Below are 21,465 nucleotides of genomic sequence, written 5' to 3' on the forward strand. Positions count from 1 at the left end.
TGTGTCTGCAGCTGCAGTTCAAGACCTAGGATTGTTTGTTTGTTATGCTACTAATGTTTTAGAGAGTTTTCCCTACCTCTTTTGAGATCAGCAGTATCTCAAAGGATATGTCCTATGTAGGGTATGGTGGAAAGGTAAACTTCTTTAATTCTCAGAGGGTTCTAAGATGCTTTGAATATTTAAAAGGCATTTTCCCCCTGACTGATTCAAGAAGGCTAAAGTACAGAACTGTTGCCACTATTAAATACTGTTGAGAAATCTTGCTTTGATTTTTGCCATTGGGTCATATATATTTCATGATATCTTTGGCTGCTTCTCTGAGCTTTACTTTTAAAACCCAACACTAGTAGTTGAAAATGCTGCTCGGCTATCTGACAGGTCCCAGAGTACTCACTTTTTTGGCATGGTTGGAGATGAATACTTTTTAATAAAATAATCATGTTTTTTAAGTTTAACATTTATAATGTGATTTGTTTTTTGTTTTGACCCCTATGATGTCTTTCAAAGAGTATCACATTTTTTGGAATGATTCCAATGTTAAAGGATCATCATTCTGTATATCATATATGCACTGACCATACACATAAAATCTTGAACTAAATATATAGAAATCCCAGCACAAGCTTGGAACTGCTTTTACTTAAAAAAATTTTTTTAAGACTAAGTTCATGATAACCAATCATTTTCTTGTCATCTGACTTTTTCAAGAAACCTAGAGAGGAAGATACAAAGCTCTCACTTAGTGTTTTTTGTAACAATTATTTCTTTACTTGATGAATGAAGCAGGCTTCCCCCAAATTTTCTTCATTGCCAATAAAGAAACACTCATTTTTACTATGTCAGTGTCCATAAAATGAAGGGCCATTTCAACAGCTCACAGTTCTGATCACCATGAAGTCTACGAACAGGTGTGATGGAGATGCATCAGTCACCATAAATTGCTTTGTGTATATTTTTATTGTAAAATCTTCACATTTGCTTGTGAGAACATAAAGCCTGCTTATTTCTTTTTTTAAAACATTTTCTCCAACCTCTCCTTCATTGCTTTATTAGTAACAAAACTTCAGGTACAATGAGACCTAAGAGTGGTATTTAAATTTTGCAACGAGATTAAATGTCCTGTGTCAGACCTGCAGCCAGCTTTAACATGAAACTATATGGCTGAATATAGTTTCAGAGGCTGAATCAATGAGCTGCCACTGGTGCACTGGTGCATGGGAATATACTAAAAACTCTTCCTGAGGTAGGAATACAAAAATACATAGAAATATAAAAATAGATTATAGAGTATCGTATGGTGTTTCCTTGTATCTTTATTAAGTCTATGCTTCTAAAATGATCTTCCACTACAGACATATAAGCAATCAGTGTCAGCTTTGCAAGTTCTAAAGTATATGAATCTTTCATTAGTTACAGGTTATATATTACCTAAGTCTGTAATATTAACAACTGAAGAATCTATCACTGTTTCCCTGTAATCCAAATCCAAACAATTTTTTTCCTGTCTGAACTTCGGCAAGGGCCACCAACATAAACCTGTTCCACTGGCATGTAGATATGTTTAAGAAGGTCTACTGACAGCTATCTTGAGCAATACAGCTATTTTTTTTCTATTGTAAATTAGTTTGTAGGTTTGAGGTCAACTGTATTTTAATTATGGGTATATCCCACATTCTACTGAAATGACAAATGTTACATTGCCAAAACACCTTTTTTTAACGCAGTCTTAACACGTGTATTAATTTCACTTTCACTGAGTGTCGCTGGTGAGCGAAGGCCGCATCTTTGTGAAATGTATTTACGGCTGTGCTGGGTCTTCGCTGTGGCACACCGCCTTCCTCTGGGTGCGGCAGGCAGGGGTTACTCTCTGGTTGCGGGGTGTGGGCTCCTCGTTGCAGTGGCTCTTCCCGCTGTGGAGCACAGGCTCCGGGGCATGTGGGCTCAGCAGGCTCCAGGGCATGTGGGCTCAGCAGGCTCCAGGGCATGTGGGCTCAGCAGTTGTGGGGCATAGGCTTATTCGCCCTGTGGCATGTGGGATCTTAGTTCCCAGACCAGGGACTGAACCCATGTCTCCTGCATTGGCAGGTGGATACTGAATCACTGGACCACCAAGGAGGTCCCATTAAGATGGTATCTTTGATTACTGATGGGCACTGGTCTAACTGGCCTAATGATGGCATTCAGAGTGTGGCAGCAATTCTGTTTAACTCCAAAGTACCGGAGAATGAGTGAGCATGTCTTCAGTCTCATTCCTTATAACAACAGTTCTCAAACTTTTTGGTCTCAGTACCCCTTTACTCACCCCAAAACGTTGAGGTTTTTAAACAGTTTTAATTTATGTGAGCTATACCTATGGATATTGATCAGACTAGAAATAAAACCTGAGACATTATTATGTACAAGAACATTCAGGTCACATTCCATCAGGCATTAGAACTATGCTACCGTTCCCTGTCATGTAGCTTCTAGAACATTCCACTTACATTCCTGAGAGAATGAGAATAAAAAAGGCAAACAACAAGTTAATAGTATTATGAAAACAGTATCAACCTCATGGGTATCTTGAAAAGGTCGTAGGGACCCCATCCCCAAACCACACTTTGAGAACTGCTGACATCCTTGGAGAAGCCAAATTATATTATTCCTCGAACATTTTTCTTATTCTTATCTTTAAAATGGGCAGATGCCTACTTTCCCTTCTAAGCTTAGCATAACCTTCTCTGTATTTTAGTCTTCTTGTTGCTGCTGTCCAGCCACTAAGTCGTGTCCAACTCTTTGCAGCCCCATTGACTGCAGTGTGCCAGGCTTCCCTGTCCTTCAGTATCTCTCAGAGTGTGCTCAGATTCATGCCCACTAAGTCGGTGATGCCATCCAATCATCTCATGCTCTGTTGCCCCTTTTTTTCTCTTCAATCTTTCCCAGCATCAGGGTCCTTCCCCATGAGCTGTCTCTTCCCATCAGGCGGCCAAAGTAGTGGTGCTTCAGCTTCGGCATCAGTCCTTCTAAAGAATACTCATGGTTGATTTCCTTTCTCAGGAAGTCTGTAATCTTTATTTTGGATGGTTTACAAATCACTGGAGGTTACTATACTGTTAATTTTCTTCTACTGCTTTGGCCTGTCTGTCTCTGGTAGGTGAAGGACTCCTCTGGGTTCATCAGGTTTTAAGTGTTAATTCTCCGTCTCTGCCTTAGCACATTTCCGTTTGTAACTAGAGGGCACTTGAGTTTTCTCCTCCCTATTTTCTCTTCTTTTTGCTACTTTTCTTCTTTGCTTGCTTTGATCTTCTAAGTTTTTATGCCCTTAGAACTTCGCTCTAACACCATAAGCAACTGCTCACAATATCTGTCTTTTCAATTTTTGGCTGATTGGTTAGTCCTTAAATCGCCATTCAATTTTTAGCTGTTCTCAGAAACGTTAACTCTCCACAAATATCTGATGAATAGAATCACAGTGAAACTATTTGCTTAAAACTTTTTGTTTTCTAACTGCTTTACCAGCCAATAAAAAACAATACTATACTGTGGAAACTTAACCAACCATACTTTATTTATCAACATAAATTACCAAGATGATCAAAACTAGATGATTTCTTCAAGTACTTCTAAGAATTTAGCCACAATTTCCTCAAAATTACATAAATCTAACTGAGTAAAATGACAGGTTCTTACTATTCCTTGAGAACATAATGATTTCCTATAAGGTTACAGATATTTTAGCTTGGTTTCAATCACTGAATGAATGGGTTTTCATGTTTTAAATGAAAGCATCTCTTGCCAGGAGTCATTTTGGAATTTCAGACCCAGAGATGAATCAGAAACCCTTTGGCGAGCTACTCTAGCCAAATTGTTTTATACATGAGTGACTGAGGCTGAAATCCTCATGTGATTGGTTAGAGGCCATGGACAAGTGGCCAGGTAATTACTAACTTGTTTCTTTCACTTTATTAGGTTGCCTTTAGAAAAATAAACTTTTGAATTGAAGAGGCTTTAGTGATCATCTGAATCAATACCATCATGTTATAGATGTGAAAACTTAGGCAGGATATGGTTAAAAATATAATATATACAAAGGCATCTTACACAGTATCTGGTGTATAGCAGAAATTCAGTAAATATTAACTTCCTTTTTTGGCTCATGGTCCAGTTAGGAACGCAGATCTTCCAACCTACCTAACTGCTGTCATGTATCTTCATTCTGAACAAAAAGCCCTACTGATGATTGAATCTGATCTTATATAAGCAGCATTATTTTATAAGGTAAATACTTATCAAAAATTTATTCTGAGCCCTAGAGTATATAATACTATTCAATTACTATTTTATTCAAGGAGCCTATTAGAATTAATCCTTTTAAAAGACTTCATTTTAAAACATGAGTAGATTAACATTTTCTCAATAGGGCAGAATATTACTAAACGAACTTTCCAAAATAGCCTTTTTCACAAAGAAAGGAGGGGAAGAGAAAGGGTATCTCTTTTCAAAAACAGTTGTATCTCTTTGCCTGACCATAACATATGGCTCACACTGATGCTGAATACGGAAACATAGAGCATCAGTTTACGAGTCAGAAGGTGTATGGATGTGCCACTTACAATGGATGACCACGGGAAAATCTCAGTGACACAAGATTTCTACACCTGCAAAGCGGCCATAAATAAGCTCAACCTTTAGGACTGTGGTAAGGCTCAAATGAAGGTTATCCATCTATCTACATATACAGAATATTACATAGTATAGTGGAAAGAAAAAACATTAGGAGATTCAGGAAATCTGGGTTCTGTTCAGGGTCAGCCTGTCCACTCTCATGCCATGTTACTATGAACAAGCAATTTCTTTTTTTTGTAATCTGCAAAATGCGAAGATGGAATTAGATCAGCACTGCACAGGACTAATTTGGAAAAAAGGAAGTGAGGCACAGTAGCCTTGCTTTTTGACGATTTTCTTAGGTTTTCAAGTATTATATCATCTAAAGAATGGGTTTTACCAAAGATATTTAAAAGTTTGACAGCTCTGTCTCAATTCTTTGCCATCTGTTTGCAACAGGAAATGGAAACCTAGGTACATTTTCAGCAAATTATTTCAAAAACGATTTTTTTTTTTTTTTTACCTTGCATCCTTCACAAGCATGAACTCCATAGTGGAACCCTGACGCTTTATCCCCACAGACCCGGCACTCAATGGCCATGAGGGAGTTGGAAGGCTCTTCATGAGGCTTACTGTACAGCTGAGTCTTTTCAGAATAATAAGGTGGGGATACAGGCTCCACTTTGATTGCACCTGTGTACAGAAAAACATGAGCAGACAATCATCACAGGAGTAACAATGCTAAACAGGCAACAGGGCATGTCGCTATAGCACACCTTACTACCCATATTTTACTATTTAGGTTAGATGCACTATGGAACATGAAAAAGACACGGGGAGAAGTGGGCTTTGTCATCACATGCAAGTTACAACACCTCTGAGCCTCACCTGTGAAAACAAACTGGGAAGGGAATTAAGTTTGTGGTTCTATGACCCTCCAATACCTCATGATACTAAAGTTCCCACAGGAAATATATAATATTTGAAATCATGAAGGTTATTTTTCTATGGGCTGTATTTGGCATTCATGACAATATTAAATTATATATTTCAGCTTAAATATTGCATTTTAAAAGTGTTCTTAAACCACTCTTGCAAAGGAAACACAAAAAGAACTGAGAAGGAAATGGTATGCCCAGCTTGAGGGTACATGAAAAGTAAGAGACCAGGTTCTCATCAATGTTGAGTCTGAAAAGATGGTTTGTAAAATGATCTTTGATAGAGAGAGACACTTTAGAAAGCAAGCACTATCTTTCTGCTGGTCAGGATCAAGCCTATTAAACTTCCATATTAAGCTTCAACTGAAATCACACATGTAACTATAACCAAGTATATAATTTATCTTAAAAAAAAAAAACTAGAAATACAGGAAGTTCTTACTTCTTGTCAAGTAATGGCTGCCAATTACACAGTGGTTGCTCTGGAAAACCAGCATATCAGCAAAGAGATAAAAATCAAGGAAATAGCATCACAGAAATTTATCTTATCTTGAAAAGTGCAGTTTTAGTTTTTCTTGATGTGAGCTGCATTAATGGCACGGAGATTTATCAATAGTCTACAATGTCAACATTCAAATTTGTGCTGAAAAATAGGTTTCAGTGTAAGCTGTTCAAACTGCAGAATTAGGAAAGGTGCATTATAGTAACAGTGATTTAGCGATAAGTTAAAGGAGGTAATAAACTGTTACCTATCTGCTTAAAAGTAGAAATAATGAATCAAAATCTGGGGGGTTGCGGATGGACATTTAGCCTGAGATACAGCTAGCACCGTGATCATGCTGGAGACTGTCCCCGAAAAGGAAAGAAGAAAAGAAAGAGAGGCGGGAAGGGAGGAAAAAGGAAGGAGGATCCAGGGTGTTCACATACTACCTGCCTTGTTGGTCAGTTACATGTGTGTGTCAGCTCAGTCACAGCCATGCCTCTTTTCAACCGCATGGACTGAGCCCCCCAGGCTCCTCTGTCCATGGGATTCTCCACGGCAAGAATTCTGGAGTGGGTTGCCATTTCCTCCTCCAGGGGATCTTCCCGACCCACGTCTCCTGCACTGCAGGCAGATTCTTTACCACTTAGCCACCTGGGAAGTGAAAGTGTCAGTCCGACACTTTTCCCCAAGAACTTTAGCCTGCCAGGCTCCTCTGTCCATGGAATTTTCCAGATAAGAACAAGGGAGTAAGTAGGTAGCCATTCCCTTCTCCAGGGAAATCAAGGATCGAATCCGGGTTTTCTACATTGCAGGTAGATTCTTTACCATCTGAGCCACCTGGGAAGCCCTTGGTCAGTTATAAACGCTTAGTATTTCATGGACAGGTGGATGGATGAATGAATGGTAAATGTCTTCACCACAGCCATTAGTCCTGGGAGCATTTACCCTACTGTGGACAAGAGATTAGTCCAATTCTAGTCTCAACAGTCTGAAAAGTGAAATAAACCACATACTTTGGTACTCTTGGAGCTTCAGGTCATACTTATAATCTGCAACCATCGGGTCAGCTCTTGGGAACGGAATGTCCTCGTAGTGCGGAGCGGAAATGCTGGAGAAGTCAACGGTGGTGAAGGGCTTGATATCAAAGGCATGGGAGTGGTCATCCATCATAGAAAGGTCCACGGAACTGATCCCAAAGTTGGTGGGCCAAAACGGCATCTCTGTGTCAACCATGGTAATTTCTGAAACAAAGAAAAGGCCAGCTGTGACGTCAGTCCTGAGGACTGGGCAGTCTCGTGACGACACACAGAAAGGATACAGAAAGAGTCTCCGGTCAAGATGTCACCTAGGCGATCACGAGGAGAGAAATGAACACAACCACCCTCCTAGTGCCGTACAGGTTGCTGAACTAACTGAGGGGAGTCACCCATTACCTGAACGTCCTGGTCGAGGACCCTCTAGTGGTGTCAGCTTGTACAGCGGACCCATACCAACATCCTACAGACAGCCCTGTTCTCCTTACAGTGGGATGACTTTCCTAAGGGTATCTGGGAATGGGCTTCTTGCTTTTTCCCAGCAAGCAGAGAGCTAAAGAATGCAGCTCTCACAGGCTGACTCTTGCAAGAGGTTAAAGATTCTAGCTGTGGTCTTCGTAAGAAAAACAAATTGCCTCGAAAACACAAATAAGGAGACGAGCGCTGTGAATGTGCTTCAGTGGCTCCAAGAGGGCTCATCAGGCACTGGGTGGGTTCGCACGTCTGAATATCTGCATGAATAAGGACGCAAACCATCTGAGGTTATCTGTGTTACGGTACAAGCCCTACGCTGCTGACAGTTCGGAGCTCACACTGGGTCTCAATGACATCCAGGAAACGGTGTGCGCTCTTAGTGACGGGGCATCCATCGAACTGTATCTTTTGTTCTGAACGTCACCTAAATCTACCCAACCCAGGACACACCATTTACTTTGCCTGTCTCCTCAGTCTGCTTCCTTTATTTTTCTCCAGCCATTTTTCTTAGAATAAATCGCTCTCCTATGAAAAGACACCTCTCTCGTCTCTCTTGCAATATCCACAATTGTGGGTTTATCGACTGGTTTCTCAGCACGCTGACTGCAAAGTTCTTCTGAACACCAAAGTAAAGGTTGACCAAGCTAAAGGCAGCGCAATATGCTGCTGTATCAATACTGGGAAATAAAAATAGGGATGCAAAACATGTCTGGGTTGCAAGAAAAGTTGTTTGCGCATCATTTTACTGGCTTCATTTTCTTTCACTTTTAACATATGACTTCAGTGACTGCCTGCCAACCAACATCAGGCTTCTCCACACAAGAATCATATCCCTAAGGATCATTGGTTTTATTGAAAAGCTTTGTGGAAAATTTTAATGGTAAAATAGCTATTTATGTGTAAATAACTAGAATGAAAAATTCATCTGATTTTAAAGAGATGACTCTGAAACGCCTAAACAACTTTATACTTGTAGTACATTTCAGCTACCGCTAGAACACTATTTTTTTAAAACAGACTGCATTTTTTTAAGCTTATTTTTTTTTTAATATGGACCATTTTCTAAGTCTCTATTGAATGTGTTACAATACTGCTTCTGTTTCATGTCTTGGTTTTCTGGCCACAAGGCATGTGGGATCTTACCTCTCGGACCAGGGGACTGAACTCACGCCCCGCTGCATTGGAAGGTGAAGTCTTCACCCCTGGACTGCCAGGGAAGTCCCCAAGAGAATAGACTTTATTTTAAAAAGCAGCTTTAGGTTTACTTAAATACTGAGCAGAAAGTTCTCCTATCCTCCTTCCTCTTTCTCCCTCCCCACCAAACCCTGAAACACATAGTTTCCCCTATTAATAATTGACATTTCCCCTGTTATTAACCCTTGCGTTAGTGTGGTATTGCTTGTTACAAAACTGATGAACCAACAGTGACACATCAGTAACTAAAATCCACAGTTTACAGTCGGGTTCCCTCTTCTGTGTGGACCATTCTACGGCTCTGACGATCGCATGGCGTCCCAGATCCACCATCACAGAAGCCCACATTTCCTTGCCCTAAACGTCCCTTGTGCTCCACCGATACGTCCCTTCCTTCCCCAAGATGGCTAACTTTGTGGTCCTCTTCACCTAAGAGCAATCTGCTGCAGAAGCAGGGGGAGCACTCATCGACGTGCAATAAATTTAGAAGTCTTCATCTGTCATGCAAGCACCCCGATAGTCAGACTTCTTCAGTGCCATTTTCCACTTGGGCTCCCGGACCTCACCACCATCCTCGGCAGCCACATGCTTGGGCGCCTCACACTGTGCGCCCAGGGCAGACACTCTGCCCTGCTCATCTCTGTTCACGCTGTCTCTGGGACTCCTCGGACTCCGCCCATTCCTCACGATCACACGTCATGACGCCCGTCTGTCTTTCCCACAGGAGTGGGAAAAATCCCACACTGATCCACACACTACTTGCTCCATGAAACCTTCCATGAATTCTCCAACTTCAAAAAATATCCTCCCTTCTCCGTGTTCCCACAGCACTGAGTACACCTCTTTCATTCTGGTATAATTGTTTAAACAAATATCTCCTCTGTTAGATTTCCAGTTTTTGGAGCAAAGGACAGTGTCTTATTATTCCGTTTTCCCTTTAGACCTTGTTTACTAAATGCCTGCCAACTCAATGATCATATTTTATAAGGAAGGCCAGAACAAGTATTCATTTCTCTGTGTAAAATGGAAAAAATAAAGATACTTTCTCGGCAGTTTAGTTTTGCTAAGACTGAAGCTCCCCAGAAAAAAAATGTAGCCTTCAGTATCATAAATAAAATACAGTTTAAGCTGTACCCCCTCCTCTCGACAATGCATACTCAGTTTTTCTCTTCTGATAACTGCAGCAGAAAGACTAGGGTCCTATAAACTTTTTTTTTTTTTTTCTACACAGAAAGGACAAAGTAAGAAAGAAAACTGTCTGCTTCTTCAGCTCTATGAAAAAGTGTCTGACACTTCCCTTCCTTCCCTCTCCCTGTCCTCTCAACCTGGGACACCTTGACCTAAACAATAGTACCCCACCGGCCACAGTTACTGGGAGGCACAGTGGTTCCCTAGATGTTTTATTTTATTTTGACTTAAGAGATGGGTCCAGGCAGCCTGCTTCTAATTTTGTCTCTAGAAAACATAAGCTACTGTTTCTGCCAAGCTGTAAGGCGAGTAGGTGTTTTTCGTTACCTACTGCAATTACCCATGGAAGAACCCATGAGCAAACCACTTGCATGCACAGCAGCCCTTCTCAGGGGTAAGGAACAGTGTCTTCACTTTCCAGCCGGGTGACAGGAGTGCACTGTGTTAGGCACATCCCTTAATTTCACAACCGTAGGTGTGTTTCAAGCAGACGGCAGTCCTGGGGCAGATGTTGTGGGGTAGGACAGACCATCAACCCTGGCTTTAAACTCTGCAACAGTTCATGAGCAGATTTTTTCACAACGTGTCCAAGTACAGTGTATTTCATGCAGAGAGACATATGATGCAAAGTAATGCAACTTCTCTCACCCGAGAGGCATCACTGTTCGGGAGTACAGAAGTGGGTCAGAAAAGATTTTACATGATAAGTCGAGCACTAGAACTATACAGTCTACCTGCCAGGTTTTATGCTGTCTCCTATGAAAAGTAAAGAAAAACTTCTAGAATGTCCAGGGAAATGCTGCATCTCCTTCATAATAATAATTGTTGTTCAGTTGCTAAGTCATATCTGACTCTTTGTGCTGACATGGACCATGCACGCCAAACTCCCTGTCCCTCACTATCTCCTGGAGTTTGCTCAAGTTCATGTCCATTGAATTGGCGATGCTATCCAACTATCTCTCTTGCCTTAATAATTACATTAGCTGAAGCCTGGCGTGCTGCAGTCCATGGGGTCACAATGAGTCGGACACAATTGAGTGACTGAACTGAGTATTAATAGAACCCTAAATTTTTGCTGGGTGTTGTGCCAAATATCATCTCATTTAATGTTCACAATGTCCTGTGAAGTAGGTATACTTGTAAATCTCTTTAAAGAAGAGGAAACCGAGGCACAGATATGGAAATAACTTGCCCAAGACCACCCAGTTACTAACAAGCAGAGCTGGATTATGAATGAACACAGATGGTCTAAAACTCCACAGCCTGTACCAGTTATTAAAGAGCAGAGCTGGGTTATCAACCCAGACGGTCTAAAACTCCAGAGCCTAGCCTGCACATGTGACTTCCTAACTTAGTACTGGTTAGGAAAACAAATCTCTCCTTGGATCTTCTAGTTCTATATCAAATAGCAATTAATTAAAATGAGCCCTCATTGAACACCTATGATGTGCCAGGTTCAAAGAGATGCCCTGTAAAGGGTGAGTAATTCTCCAGTAGAGGTTTCACTGGAGCAACTGGTTAAGCTGAGCAACAAGAGTGGGTGCAGGAAAGAGCCTTTCCTAGATGGTCTAAAATTTAGGAGCCCTGTTGGAAGTGACCTCAGAGAGATATTTGGTCACTGGTGTTTTTTTTTTTTTCCAATCTCATTTGTTTCAGTTCAGGGTCATGGTACTCTTCAATGTGATTCACTTAGCCACCCTCCTTATTGACCTATTCAAATCACTTTGCAGTGACCTGTGAGTTTCCTAAACCCTCTCCTGTTACAACAGCTGATACCCAGAGACAGAAATCATCTTGAAAACGTTAGAGCAGAAAGGGCCTTTCGGAGATCATCTAAGCTCCTCATCTGACAGATGAAGAAAAGCAGGCCAAGTGATTTGCTTGTGAGTCTAGAGCTGGAGGCTGAGCCCATGAGAATCCAGGCTTTCCGTCTTCTTCTGTAGCGTCCCCTGCACTGCGTCAGGGAGTTGTTACTGTGTGTAAACACGTTGAAAAGGGGACTTTTTAACCTACACCAATATCTACAGATCTGAACATTTCAGTCTTGACTCCTACACAGGAATGACGTCAAATTCATGAAGGAAAAAAGTCTCATGCAAGAAGCCATGTGCTAGGTGACAAATTAGAATTAAAAGAAAAAAAAACTGGGAGTAGAATTTGTTTCTAAGAAAAACAATAAACTCTGAATTCATCAAAAGGTTTAGGGAACAGTCTGATAAAGTGAGCATCATACCAGTCTAAGTTTTCACATCATAAATGGATGCATTTTATATGTTTGCTTGTTGAAGGGGCTGCTGTTCTGGACATTACCATCTGCAGCTGGAGGGCCAGGAGTGAGTCAGAGGCCCCGGGTTTGAATCCTGCCCTCCTGCTTGCCATTTTGTGACCTCTTTATACCTAATTATTCCTAGTCTGTATAAACAATCCTACTGCAGACCTCATGGAGTTGCCATTGAAGAATCATTAAATAATATATGCAAAGCATCTGGCATGGGGCCATTGAGTTCCCTATAAATATAATTATGGGTGGCAGAGGTACTTTTTGTCACCAGAGTACTAGAATCATGTAAAAGGTGGGCTAAATGCTCCCCAATGCTACCACTAGGGGACAGGAAGAGGAAGAAACAGCAGCAAAGTCCTATTGTTCAAACAGGACTACGCCTAAAACAGATGTCCTGTTTTAAAGGCCTCTGCAAAAGGAGAGTCCACAGCCTCTCCTGGTTACTCATTCCAACGCTTAATTACTCTTCTGCAGCCAGGAAAGTCTACGTCTTATCTGGCATGTCCCCAACTGTGTTACACATATGTTAGCGATGTTCCTTTCAGAATAATTAAAAACAAAAAAATTCTGGTGGGCAAATAAACTTAGGAAATGCGACATGAAGCCAGTTTAAATGGGTTTGCCGCAGTACTTCTTAGAATTAGATGTTAATAATTCATGAGAATATACAAAAGTGGGGGGGGCATGGCCTACAATGTTCACAGAGTTTACTGTTTGATGGAATAGGGTTTGTGAAACGATGGTCTAAGCTATGTTGTTGGAGTTTATAATTTTGGAATTTCATTTTCTAAATGGATAGTTAGTGTCTTCTGTATATTTGTCCTTTGCCTCATGTACTTGAAAAGCATTAAGTTACTCCTTAGGTTTTCTTTGACGTTAGAATGACTAAGGGCAAGGATTTATGTTGGTTGAAACAACAGCAAAACACAAGAGAGAACTTAAACCACGCAGAAAGGAATCACAGTAAAGACGAATGCTCCTTTTACAGAGACTCTCCTAAAAGATTCCGGACAGGAAAAAAAAAGTCCCATATAAAGGGCCAGGAATCCGAATGTCATTGACTTGTTCAAGAGCAGCACTGGAAGCTAGAAAATCAAAAGAGCAGTGTTTTCAAATTTCAAAGAAAAAAAATGATTTCCAACTTAGAATTTTATACTCAGCCAAACCGTCACTCAAGTGTAAGAGGAGAATACAAAGCCTCAAAAAGAGTCACCTCTTTCCTAGAGTTCCACACCGGAACAAAAAGGAAACAAAAGATCCAGGAAGCAAGGGATGGAAACCCAGTGGAGAGGTGGTAGGAAGGCCCAGGACGCCAGATCCTGAACAGAACCTGTTCCTAGACACAGAGAAAGCAACAGGGGGACAGGGGAGGGCAGAGGGATCCCCTGAGCAACCCAATGCCTGATACATGCAAATGCCCACATTGAGGGAGAGTTTGAGGAATTAGTGACAGGTATGTAGAAAAAGAACAACATGTGAGCAAAGATAGTAATAATAATAAACTCCAGAAAAACAAACAGCTATTCAGGGTCAGAGGCAGAACTGCAGCATACTGTCTGGCTCAACCGTAAGCAACACTTTCAAAGGTGAGCACAAATATCTGATTTCACCTAAAATTATGAATCGCCACACTGTGAAGTTGGGAGGAAGGAGAAGTGTGTGTTTTGGGAAAGGGACAGTGGTGGCAAAGGGCTAAATAAATTCTTATCTATCACAGTAGAAAGTCAGTGGGTAATGATGGACACAATTTTAAAATAGCAGTATAAGCATGTTATCTTAAGACACAGTAGTAAAAGCCAGGAGAAATGCTTTCAGAAGTTAAAAATCGTTGCCTCTGAGGAGTAGGGACTGGGTATGGACTAAAGATTGCGATTCTTCATGAAAAGCTTTGTACGATCTGACTTCCAAAACTGTGCACAAATTTTACTTTGATAAAGGTAAAAATTAAGCATCTTTAAGTTGCAACATTTTCCCATGATTTCACCTAAGAAGGAGGAAATACATTCCCTGCCTGTTTCCTCAGTCCTCTTAAAAGGAATTATCATATAATAACCTGGAAAAGTAGAGAAAATTGTGATGTAGTTTCAAGTAAACTAAAGGAAAATCAGAAACTATTTTTAATACTTGACCAATAGATGACAGTCCACAGATGGCTGTGACTCAAGCATTTCAAAGACAGATTCTATCAATTCATTTCTTTTCCTTCACTGGTATCAAGGAAGAAAAAGAGCCTGGGACTCACTAGCGGAAGTATAGCCTACTGCTGTTGTTTGTTGCTGTTCAGCCACTAAGTCGGGTCTGACTCTTCTGTGACCCCATGGACTGTGACCCACCAGGTTCTTCTGCCCATGGGATTCCCCAGGCAAAAGTACTGCAGTGGGTTGGCATTTCCTCCTCCAGGGATCTTCCTGATCCAGGGGTTGAACTCATGTCTCCTGCACTGACAGGCGGGTTCTTTACCACTAAGCCACCAGGGAAGACCCACAGTTTAAAAGTAGCTAATAATTTTCAGGCACTCATTCCATGACAGGCACTGACCCATTACATATGTAATTTATAATTTGTTAATATATGTATAACTCATAAATGTACATATAGTAACATAACTGACTATTTTTAATACAACTTACTAATGTTTAAAAGGATTAAAAAAATGGATTTCTCAGAGTGTCATTTGTTTCTTTAAGAAAAGATATTTTCATTGTGTTGTCAACTTAGACAATACTACAAACCAAATTCAATGCTTCTGCGATTGATGTCTCGGAGATACTCCCATTGATAGCCTTGGCTTTCAAAAGGTTGAAAGTATTCTAATATGTATCTTTATATGCACATGTCTTTATAATAAGCCAAGAGGTCTCACAGCAAATTTCTAAAGTCAGACCAACAAAGGGCTTTAGAAAATGTTCGTTTATACTTTCACAAACTTCATTTTCTCTTGCATGGGCCACATCTCGTTTAGATAGCTTGTTTAATCCAGTCCTGAGATACGAAGTGACAGGAAAGATGAAAGAATCATGCCCTCATCCAGATGATCATTTCTTCTGCCACCTTAGCTGGAGATTCAAGCCCTCTTTCTCATCATGGTCAAACTCGTTTGTTCAAGGTTGGTTCTTCTGATAAAAGCAGAAGAGAAAACATGTCTTCTGTTGGTCAAGTATTAGAAAAACACGTTTCTAAAGGGAGACTCACTAAACTCTAGTCAGGATTGAATCTGTTGAACTGTAGTTACTTTGGTCGAGTTGAAAATCTGGTCTTGCCTAGCACACACCAGCAGCCAGCAAAGAATGGCGCTTAGGCCAGAAACAGTGGACTGGAATGCTCCCCGCTGGTCAGCTCCTTCTGCGCAGCTTGATTTGGGTTTTGCAGTGATGGGGGAATGCAAATGGGAGTGAGGAGGCTGAGTAGAAAGGGAAAAAAAAAAAAAAAAAAAAGAAAGGAATGCTCTAGAAGGGTGTAACTACTTAGAAAGGAGGCAGCCACCAAAGACTGCTTCTCCTGACTCTGTCCACCTATCAACCATCGCAAAGGACCTCCTGCAACCAGGGAGAGAGAGAGTGGGTAGGTGTTTTTAAAGAAAATTTTACTACCGAAGCATCTCTAAAGGCCTGAAATTATCCTAGAGGGGAAAGCTGGCCTTACTGAGAGTTGTTTAGTCTGGCAAAGTGAGTGATACACTATGCTTCTGGTTACCCTTGTGTTTTCAATTTGCTGTGCCAAACACTCTTAATGAGAAGACAATGGTCTTAAGCTAAACAAACTCTGAGGACAAAAGTGTCAAAACAGATGTAGCTAGATCACCAGTGGTTATGGCGTGAAACACAGGTTTTCATTAGCTATACTATATATACATACATAGAGAGATTTTATATATATGATATATATATATATAATCTCAAAAGTTATTGTCACATCATATTAAAATATTTGATGTAAGCATTTTCATTTTAACACTTCCTCCTGAGCCATTATAGCATGATGGAAAAATGTTCTACATGAAAGCATTTGATACAATTCAACACTCATTCATGAGTTTAAAAAACTTCTTCACTAGGAAGGGCAGGAAACTTCATTAATCTGATAAAGAATAGCTATTTTAAAAAAGACAAAACCCCTAAAGTAGCCATCAAACTTGATAGTGAAATACTTAAGCTTTCCTTCTAAGATCAGGAATGAGATAAGGATACTAGTTTATCATTATTTCTATTAAACACTGGAGATCCTGTCCAATCCAACAACAACAACAACAAAGACACAGAATTGGAAAATACAAATACAACTAACATTACTCACAGATGACATGATTGTATTAAAAAAAACACACATACAACAAAACCATTACAGTTAACAGGAGAATTTAGCAAAGTTGCTGACTATAAGGTTGATATTCAAAAGTCAGCTGTATTTCTATAAAGCCAACAACAAACAGAAAATGACATTTTAAAATGATCTTTTACAATCTCATCAAAACCATCAAGTACCTACGGAAAAAAATCTATCAGAATAAGAGTAAGATCTCTACACTGAAAACTCAAAAATACTATTGAAAAAAGATCTAAATGTTTGAATGAAGGGGTATGTCATGTTCATGCACTGGAAGGCTCACTATTATAAAACTGTCAATTCTCCCCACATTTATCTATAGATTTGGAACAATTCCAATCAAAATCTTAACTTTTTTTTTTTTTGGTGTGGAAAGTGACATCCTGAGACTAAAAAATTACATGAAAATTTAAGGGGCTAAGACTAGATGAGGCAACCTTGAAGAGAAGAAAATGCTGGCGGACTTACACTACCAGATACCAGAACCAATGGCAGTGCTACAGTCCTTAAGACCAGATACTGGTTGGTGCAAAGACAGAAAAAGAGACCAGTGTGATCGAAGAGCAAGCCCAGAATCTATGCCACATGTACACGGTCACCTAGTTTATGAAAAATGCCAGTGTAGCGTAGTGGGGAAAGACAGTCTTTTCAATAAATAGAGTAGGTCACACACTGGACATCCACATAGAGAAGAAAAAGGTTCAACCCCTATCTTACATCATACACAAAAAATCAATTTCATGTGAACTGTAGGTCTTAATCTATAGGTTCTTAAAGCAGTGTAAACAGGGCAGGTAAAAATTCAAAGGGTGCACATTTCATCCTAGGAGTGAGTATTAGAAGATATGTTTTTGCTTTAGATATGTTTGGCCCATTCTGTTATATAGAGACTCTTTAATAATGCAGGAAATCCTTCTCTAAAACCTAATGCCTACATCAAGAGTCCTCTATTTAGAAGGTTAATGTGCTCCAATCAGTTGAGTTGTCTTTTGAGACATTCTTTTTAAGTAAAATATATCAGTAGGTTAAATTCAAGCTACCAATTTTATTCTAATAATTTAACATCTTCTTTTATCAATAACCTATTTTATAACCTTGCTTCTTATACAAGTCATCGTATATTTCACGATGGTGTTTCTCTTCCCAAAACTTTTCCTTGATTTACCTTTCTTTGGCAATTTTTCTTTCTCAGTATCTTAATCTCAGTTCATGCTCAATCAGTAATACAAAGCCAGTTCAGTTCAGTCGCTCAGTCGTGTCTAACTCTGTGCAACCCCATGAACCGCAGCATGCCAGGCCTCCCTGTCCATCACCAACTCCTGGAGTCCACCCAAATCCATGTCCATTGAGTTGGTGATGCCATCCAACCATCTCATCCTCTGTCATCCCCTTCTCCTCCTGCCCTCAATCTTTCCCAGCATCAGGGTCTTTTCAAATGAGTCAGCTCTTCGAAATCAAGATACCCAATGGCCTAAAACTATGTGCAAGGTATTCTTCAGGTCTCACAAGAAATGCAATATAATGTAGTTCTTGACCTTGAGACATTACCAAGGTGAAAGGCGTTTGATAAAAGAAGACAGTAGAGAGACAGTAAGTGCTTTAGAAACAGAGGAGAAAGAGACTCACACGTTCTGAAATAATCAGGGCTCTCTTCGATGTCGAGATGTGTTTGAATTGTAAAGGCCAGTGGAATGACTAGGATTGGTTTGCTCCTAATAAAGATAATCCAAGGAAAAGATACTCATCTCCAACACCTAGCATGGCCCTGTAATACCTGAATTTATTTAAGCAATAACAAAACTAATATAACATCAAAGAGGATTAGATTTCATACAGAACCAACCCTTGCAAATTGGACTGGTTTCTCCTGGGTCAATTGTTTGTACTTTGTAATTGGCTAGAGGTGTGGCTGTATCAATAGTAAAGAGATTCCTTGTAAATGGTAGAGATTTCTATGGAAACTTGGCCATAATTAGGTCAAACTTACACACACATTTGGATCTTATTAGCAACATAGTTTAATCAACTAAGCAAAGTTGCCCAGTCTGCATAATAGGTTTTTCAAAACTAAAAGGCAGAGTTTTAGGTAAAGGGTAAGACAACAGTGAGAGTCCCTTGGACTGCAAGGAGATCCAACCAGTCCATTCCGAAGGAGATCAGCCCTGGGATTTCTTTGGAAGGAATGATGCTAAAGCTGAAACTCCAATACTTTGGCCACCTCATGGGAAGAGTTGACTCATTGGAAAAGACTCTGATGCTGGGAGGGATTGGGGGCAGGAGGAGAAGGGCATGACAGAGGATGAGATGGCTGGATGGTATCACTGACTCGATGGATGTGAGTCTGAGTGAACTCCGGGAGCTGGTGATGGACAGGGAGGCCTGGCGTGCTGTGATTCATGGGGTCGCAAAGAGTCAGACACGACTGAGCGACTGAACTGAACTGACTGAACTGAAGGTAATATCCAATTATCTTATATTAAAAATATTTAATTGCTAATGCAAAGCAAAAGATTAAGAAGAATGAATATCTAAGTTTCTCTAAAAGAAGTAAGGGGGCCATTGTGTTCACATGACCGGAACATGTGAAGGATGTCAGGAGTTCTGTTACCAGGTTCTGCCATTGGCTCTCTGCCAAAACTAGAAATTGAACCTTGGTTTTTCTTCTGGAACTATGATTAATAACGGGTATCTAGAGCAACTTCACTTTCACTTTTCACTTTCATGTATTGGAGAAGGAAATGGCAACCCACTCCAGTGTTCTTGCCTGGAGAATCCCAGGGACAGGGGAACCTGGTGGGCTGCCGTCTATGGGGTCACACAGAGTCGGACACGACTGAGGCAACTTAGCAGCAGCAGCAGCAGCAGCAGATAATACCTAGATATTCTGAAAAAAATGTTAAGGAAAAGATTGGAGGAGACTTAAGAAGTCAGTCTGATTTAAGTAACTGAAAATAGAAAACTTTTGGTAGTATGGATAATGTAAACCTGTATTATCCCAGAGTGGTAACTTCTATTTTAAAGGTGACAAGACAGAATTAACATCTGCTGGACGCTGATGACACAGCCCGCAGTGCTCTAAGGGCTTTAGATGTGGGATATTAGTTACTAAACCAAGTAAGGTACTTTTCTGCTAGCAAACAGGGCTCCTGAAGTTCAGGTGAACACTGGAAGTATCAGGAGATAGGACAGACTTGCCAAAGAAGCCAGGCATTTGGATAATTTAAAAACCTGTCACATTCAAATTAATATTCAAGTGATATCCAACTAATGATATTCAAACCAATGGAGGGCCATGGTGCACATAACTCTTAGTTAATCCATAGTATCTTTGTACTTTGTTTTTAGCACATATATCACATGGTTTGCTTATAATAGCATCAATTTTAGAATGTTATTCAGTGCACACTAAACTTTCATTTTCACACACTAAACAGATTTCAGTGTCTGACCTCAGAAAAGTACCGTGGAAGAGCAGCGTGTTCTTAATAAGTCAACAAGAACGTATTAGACACCTCTTACGTGTTAGATACTGGTGGAATAAAAGGAAAAATAAACTTGGATCTTGTCCTCAGTGACTATATAACCTGGCTTATCAGGCAGTCTGAAATTAAGGGCTAAACACTGTGATATAGACCAAAAATGCGAGAGGGTTTTTATTCTTTCATTGAACAAGTGTCACTGAGCCCTGCTATTCACCAAGCATATTCCAGGTAGCTGGGATGTGTCAGTGGATGAACAAACTAGACAAAGATCCCTGACTTCATGGGGTTAATGTGCTAGTGGGATGAAGCAGACAATAAACAATAAATACGGAGAGTAAGTTAATTATACGGGAGGCTAGAGGATGAGGAATGCTTTAGACATGAAAATGTAGAGCAAGCGGAGGGGAAGGCCCAGGGGGAGGACAGAGAATTCAACAGAGGGTCAAAGCAATCCTCACTTGAAGGTAAAAGCTGAGCAGAGATTAGGAGGTGCTGAGAGTCAGCCAAGGTGTCAAAGGAAGAGAAGTGCAAGAAGATGCAAGAGCTGGAGCGAAAGCACCAAGGCAGGAGCAGTGTGGAATGTGGGAGGAATAGCAAAGAGGCGAATGTGGCTGCAGAAAGGGGGTGAGGGCAGACAGGGGGTAAGGGGGTGTTGACACGGTGAGGTGGGGGTACATTTGAGAGAAGGGAGAGTCAGTGCACGGTGTTGAGCACAAGGACAGACCTGACTTGCACTTTAAGTGATCCCTCTGGGCTGAGACTAGGCGGCTGGGGGCTAGACTCAGGTAAACCTCTCAGGAGACTGAGATCGTCCTCAGGGGCAGTGGAGGGAAGAGAAGACACACAGTCCTTTTATGGGAAAGGGAGAGCGATGAATGGCAATGTATCCAGAGAGTGTTTCATGGAGGAGATGTCACCTGAACCTGACCTTGAAGGACAGAGAGGACTGGCAAAGGTGGAAGAATCAGGAGAGCTATTCCAGGACACGGTAGTCTTGGAGGCAAAAGTGAGTGTGGCTTGCTCTTGGGACAATGACATTGGTCCAGTTAGAGCAAGGCAGGCCAGTCTCTCAGACTGGGGGGAAATAAGATACATAAAGGACTTCCTCGGTGGCTCAGACGGTAAAGCATCTGTCTACAATGCGGGAGACCTGGGTTCGATCCCTGGGGCGGGAAGATCCCCTGGGGAAGGAAATGGCAATCCACTCCAGTACTATTGCCTGGAAAATCCCATGGACAGAAGAGCCTGGTAGGCTACAGTCCATGGGGTCACCGAGTCGGACATGACTGAGTGACTTCACTTTTACTTTCAAGATACATAAGTTAGAAACAGATTACAAAGAGCTCTGAAAGCCAGTGTTCCTGCTGGTGTCTTGTATTTACTATACTGTAGATGCTCAATATGTATTAGAAGATGGGTAATAAAGACAGGCTTTTAGGACCACTTATCTGGCAGACTGGATTGGCTGGCTGACAGTTTCTCA

General features: G+C 40.8%; 1 protein-coding gene across 1 annotated transcript in view; it reads right to left on the reverse strand.

Moving 5' to 3' along the window:
- PPARG (peroxisome proliferator activated receptor gamma) overlaps window positions 1-21,465 on the reverse strand; it is a 100,490-nt gene that overhangs the window by 38,112 nt on the left and 40,913 nt on the right. Inside the window, exons 2-3 of the mRNA XM_068981633.1 lie at window positions 7,020-7,247; window positions 5,108-5,277 (exon numbers count right to left, since the gene is read on the reverse strand). Of these exons, the coding sequence (XP_068837734.1) occupies window positions 5,108-5,277; window positions 7,020-7,239 (390 nt within the window). The 5' untranslated portion in view covers window positions 7,240-7,247. The remainder of the gene's footprint in view (window positions 1-5,107; window positions 5,278-7,019; window positions 7,248-21,465) is intronic.

Source organism: Capricornis sumatraensis, chromosome 10, assembly GCF_032405125.1.
Source record: "Capricornis sumatraensis isolate serow.1 chromosome 10, serow.2, whole genome shotgun sequence".
Taxonomy (NCBI): domain Eukaryota; kingdom Metazoa; phylum Chordata; class Mammalia; order Artiodactyla; family Bovidae; genus Capricornis; species Capricornis sumatraensis.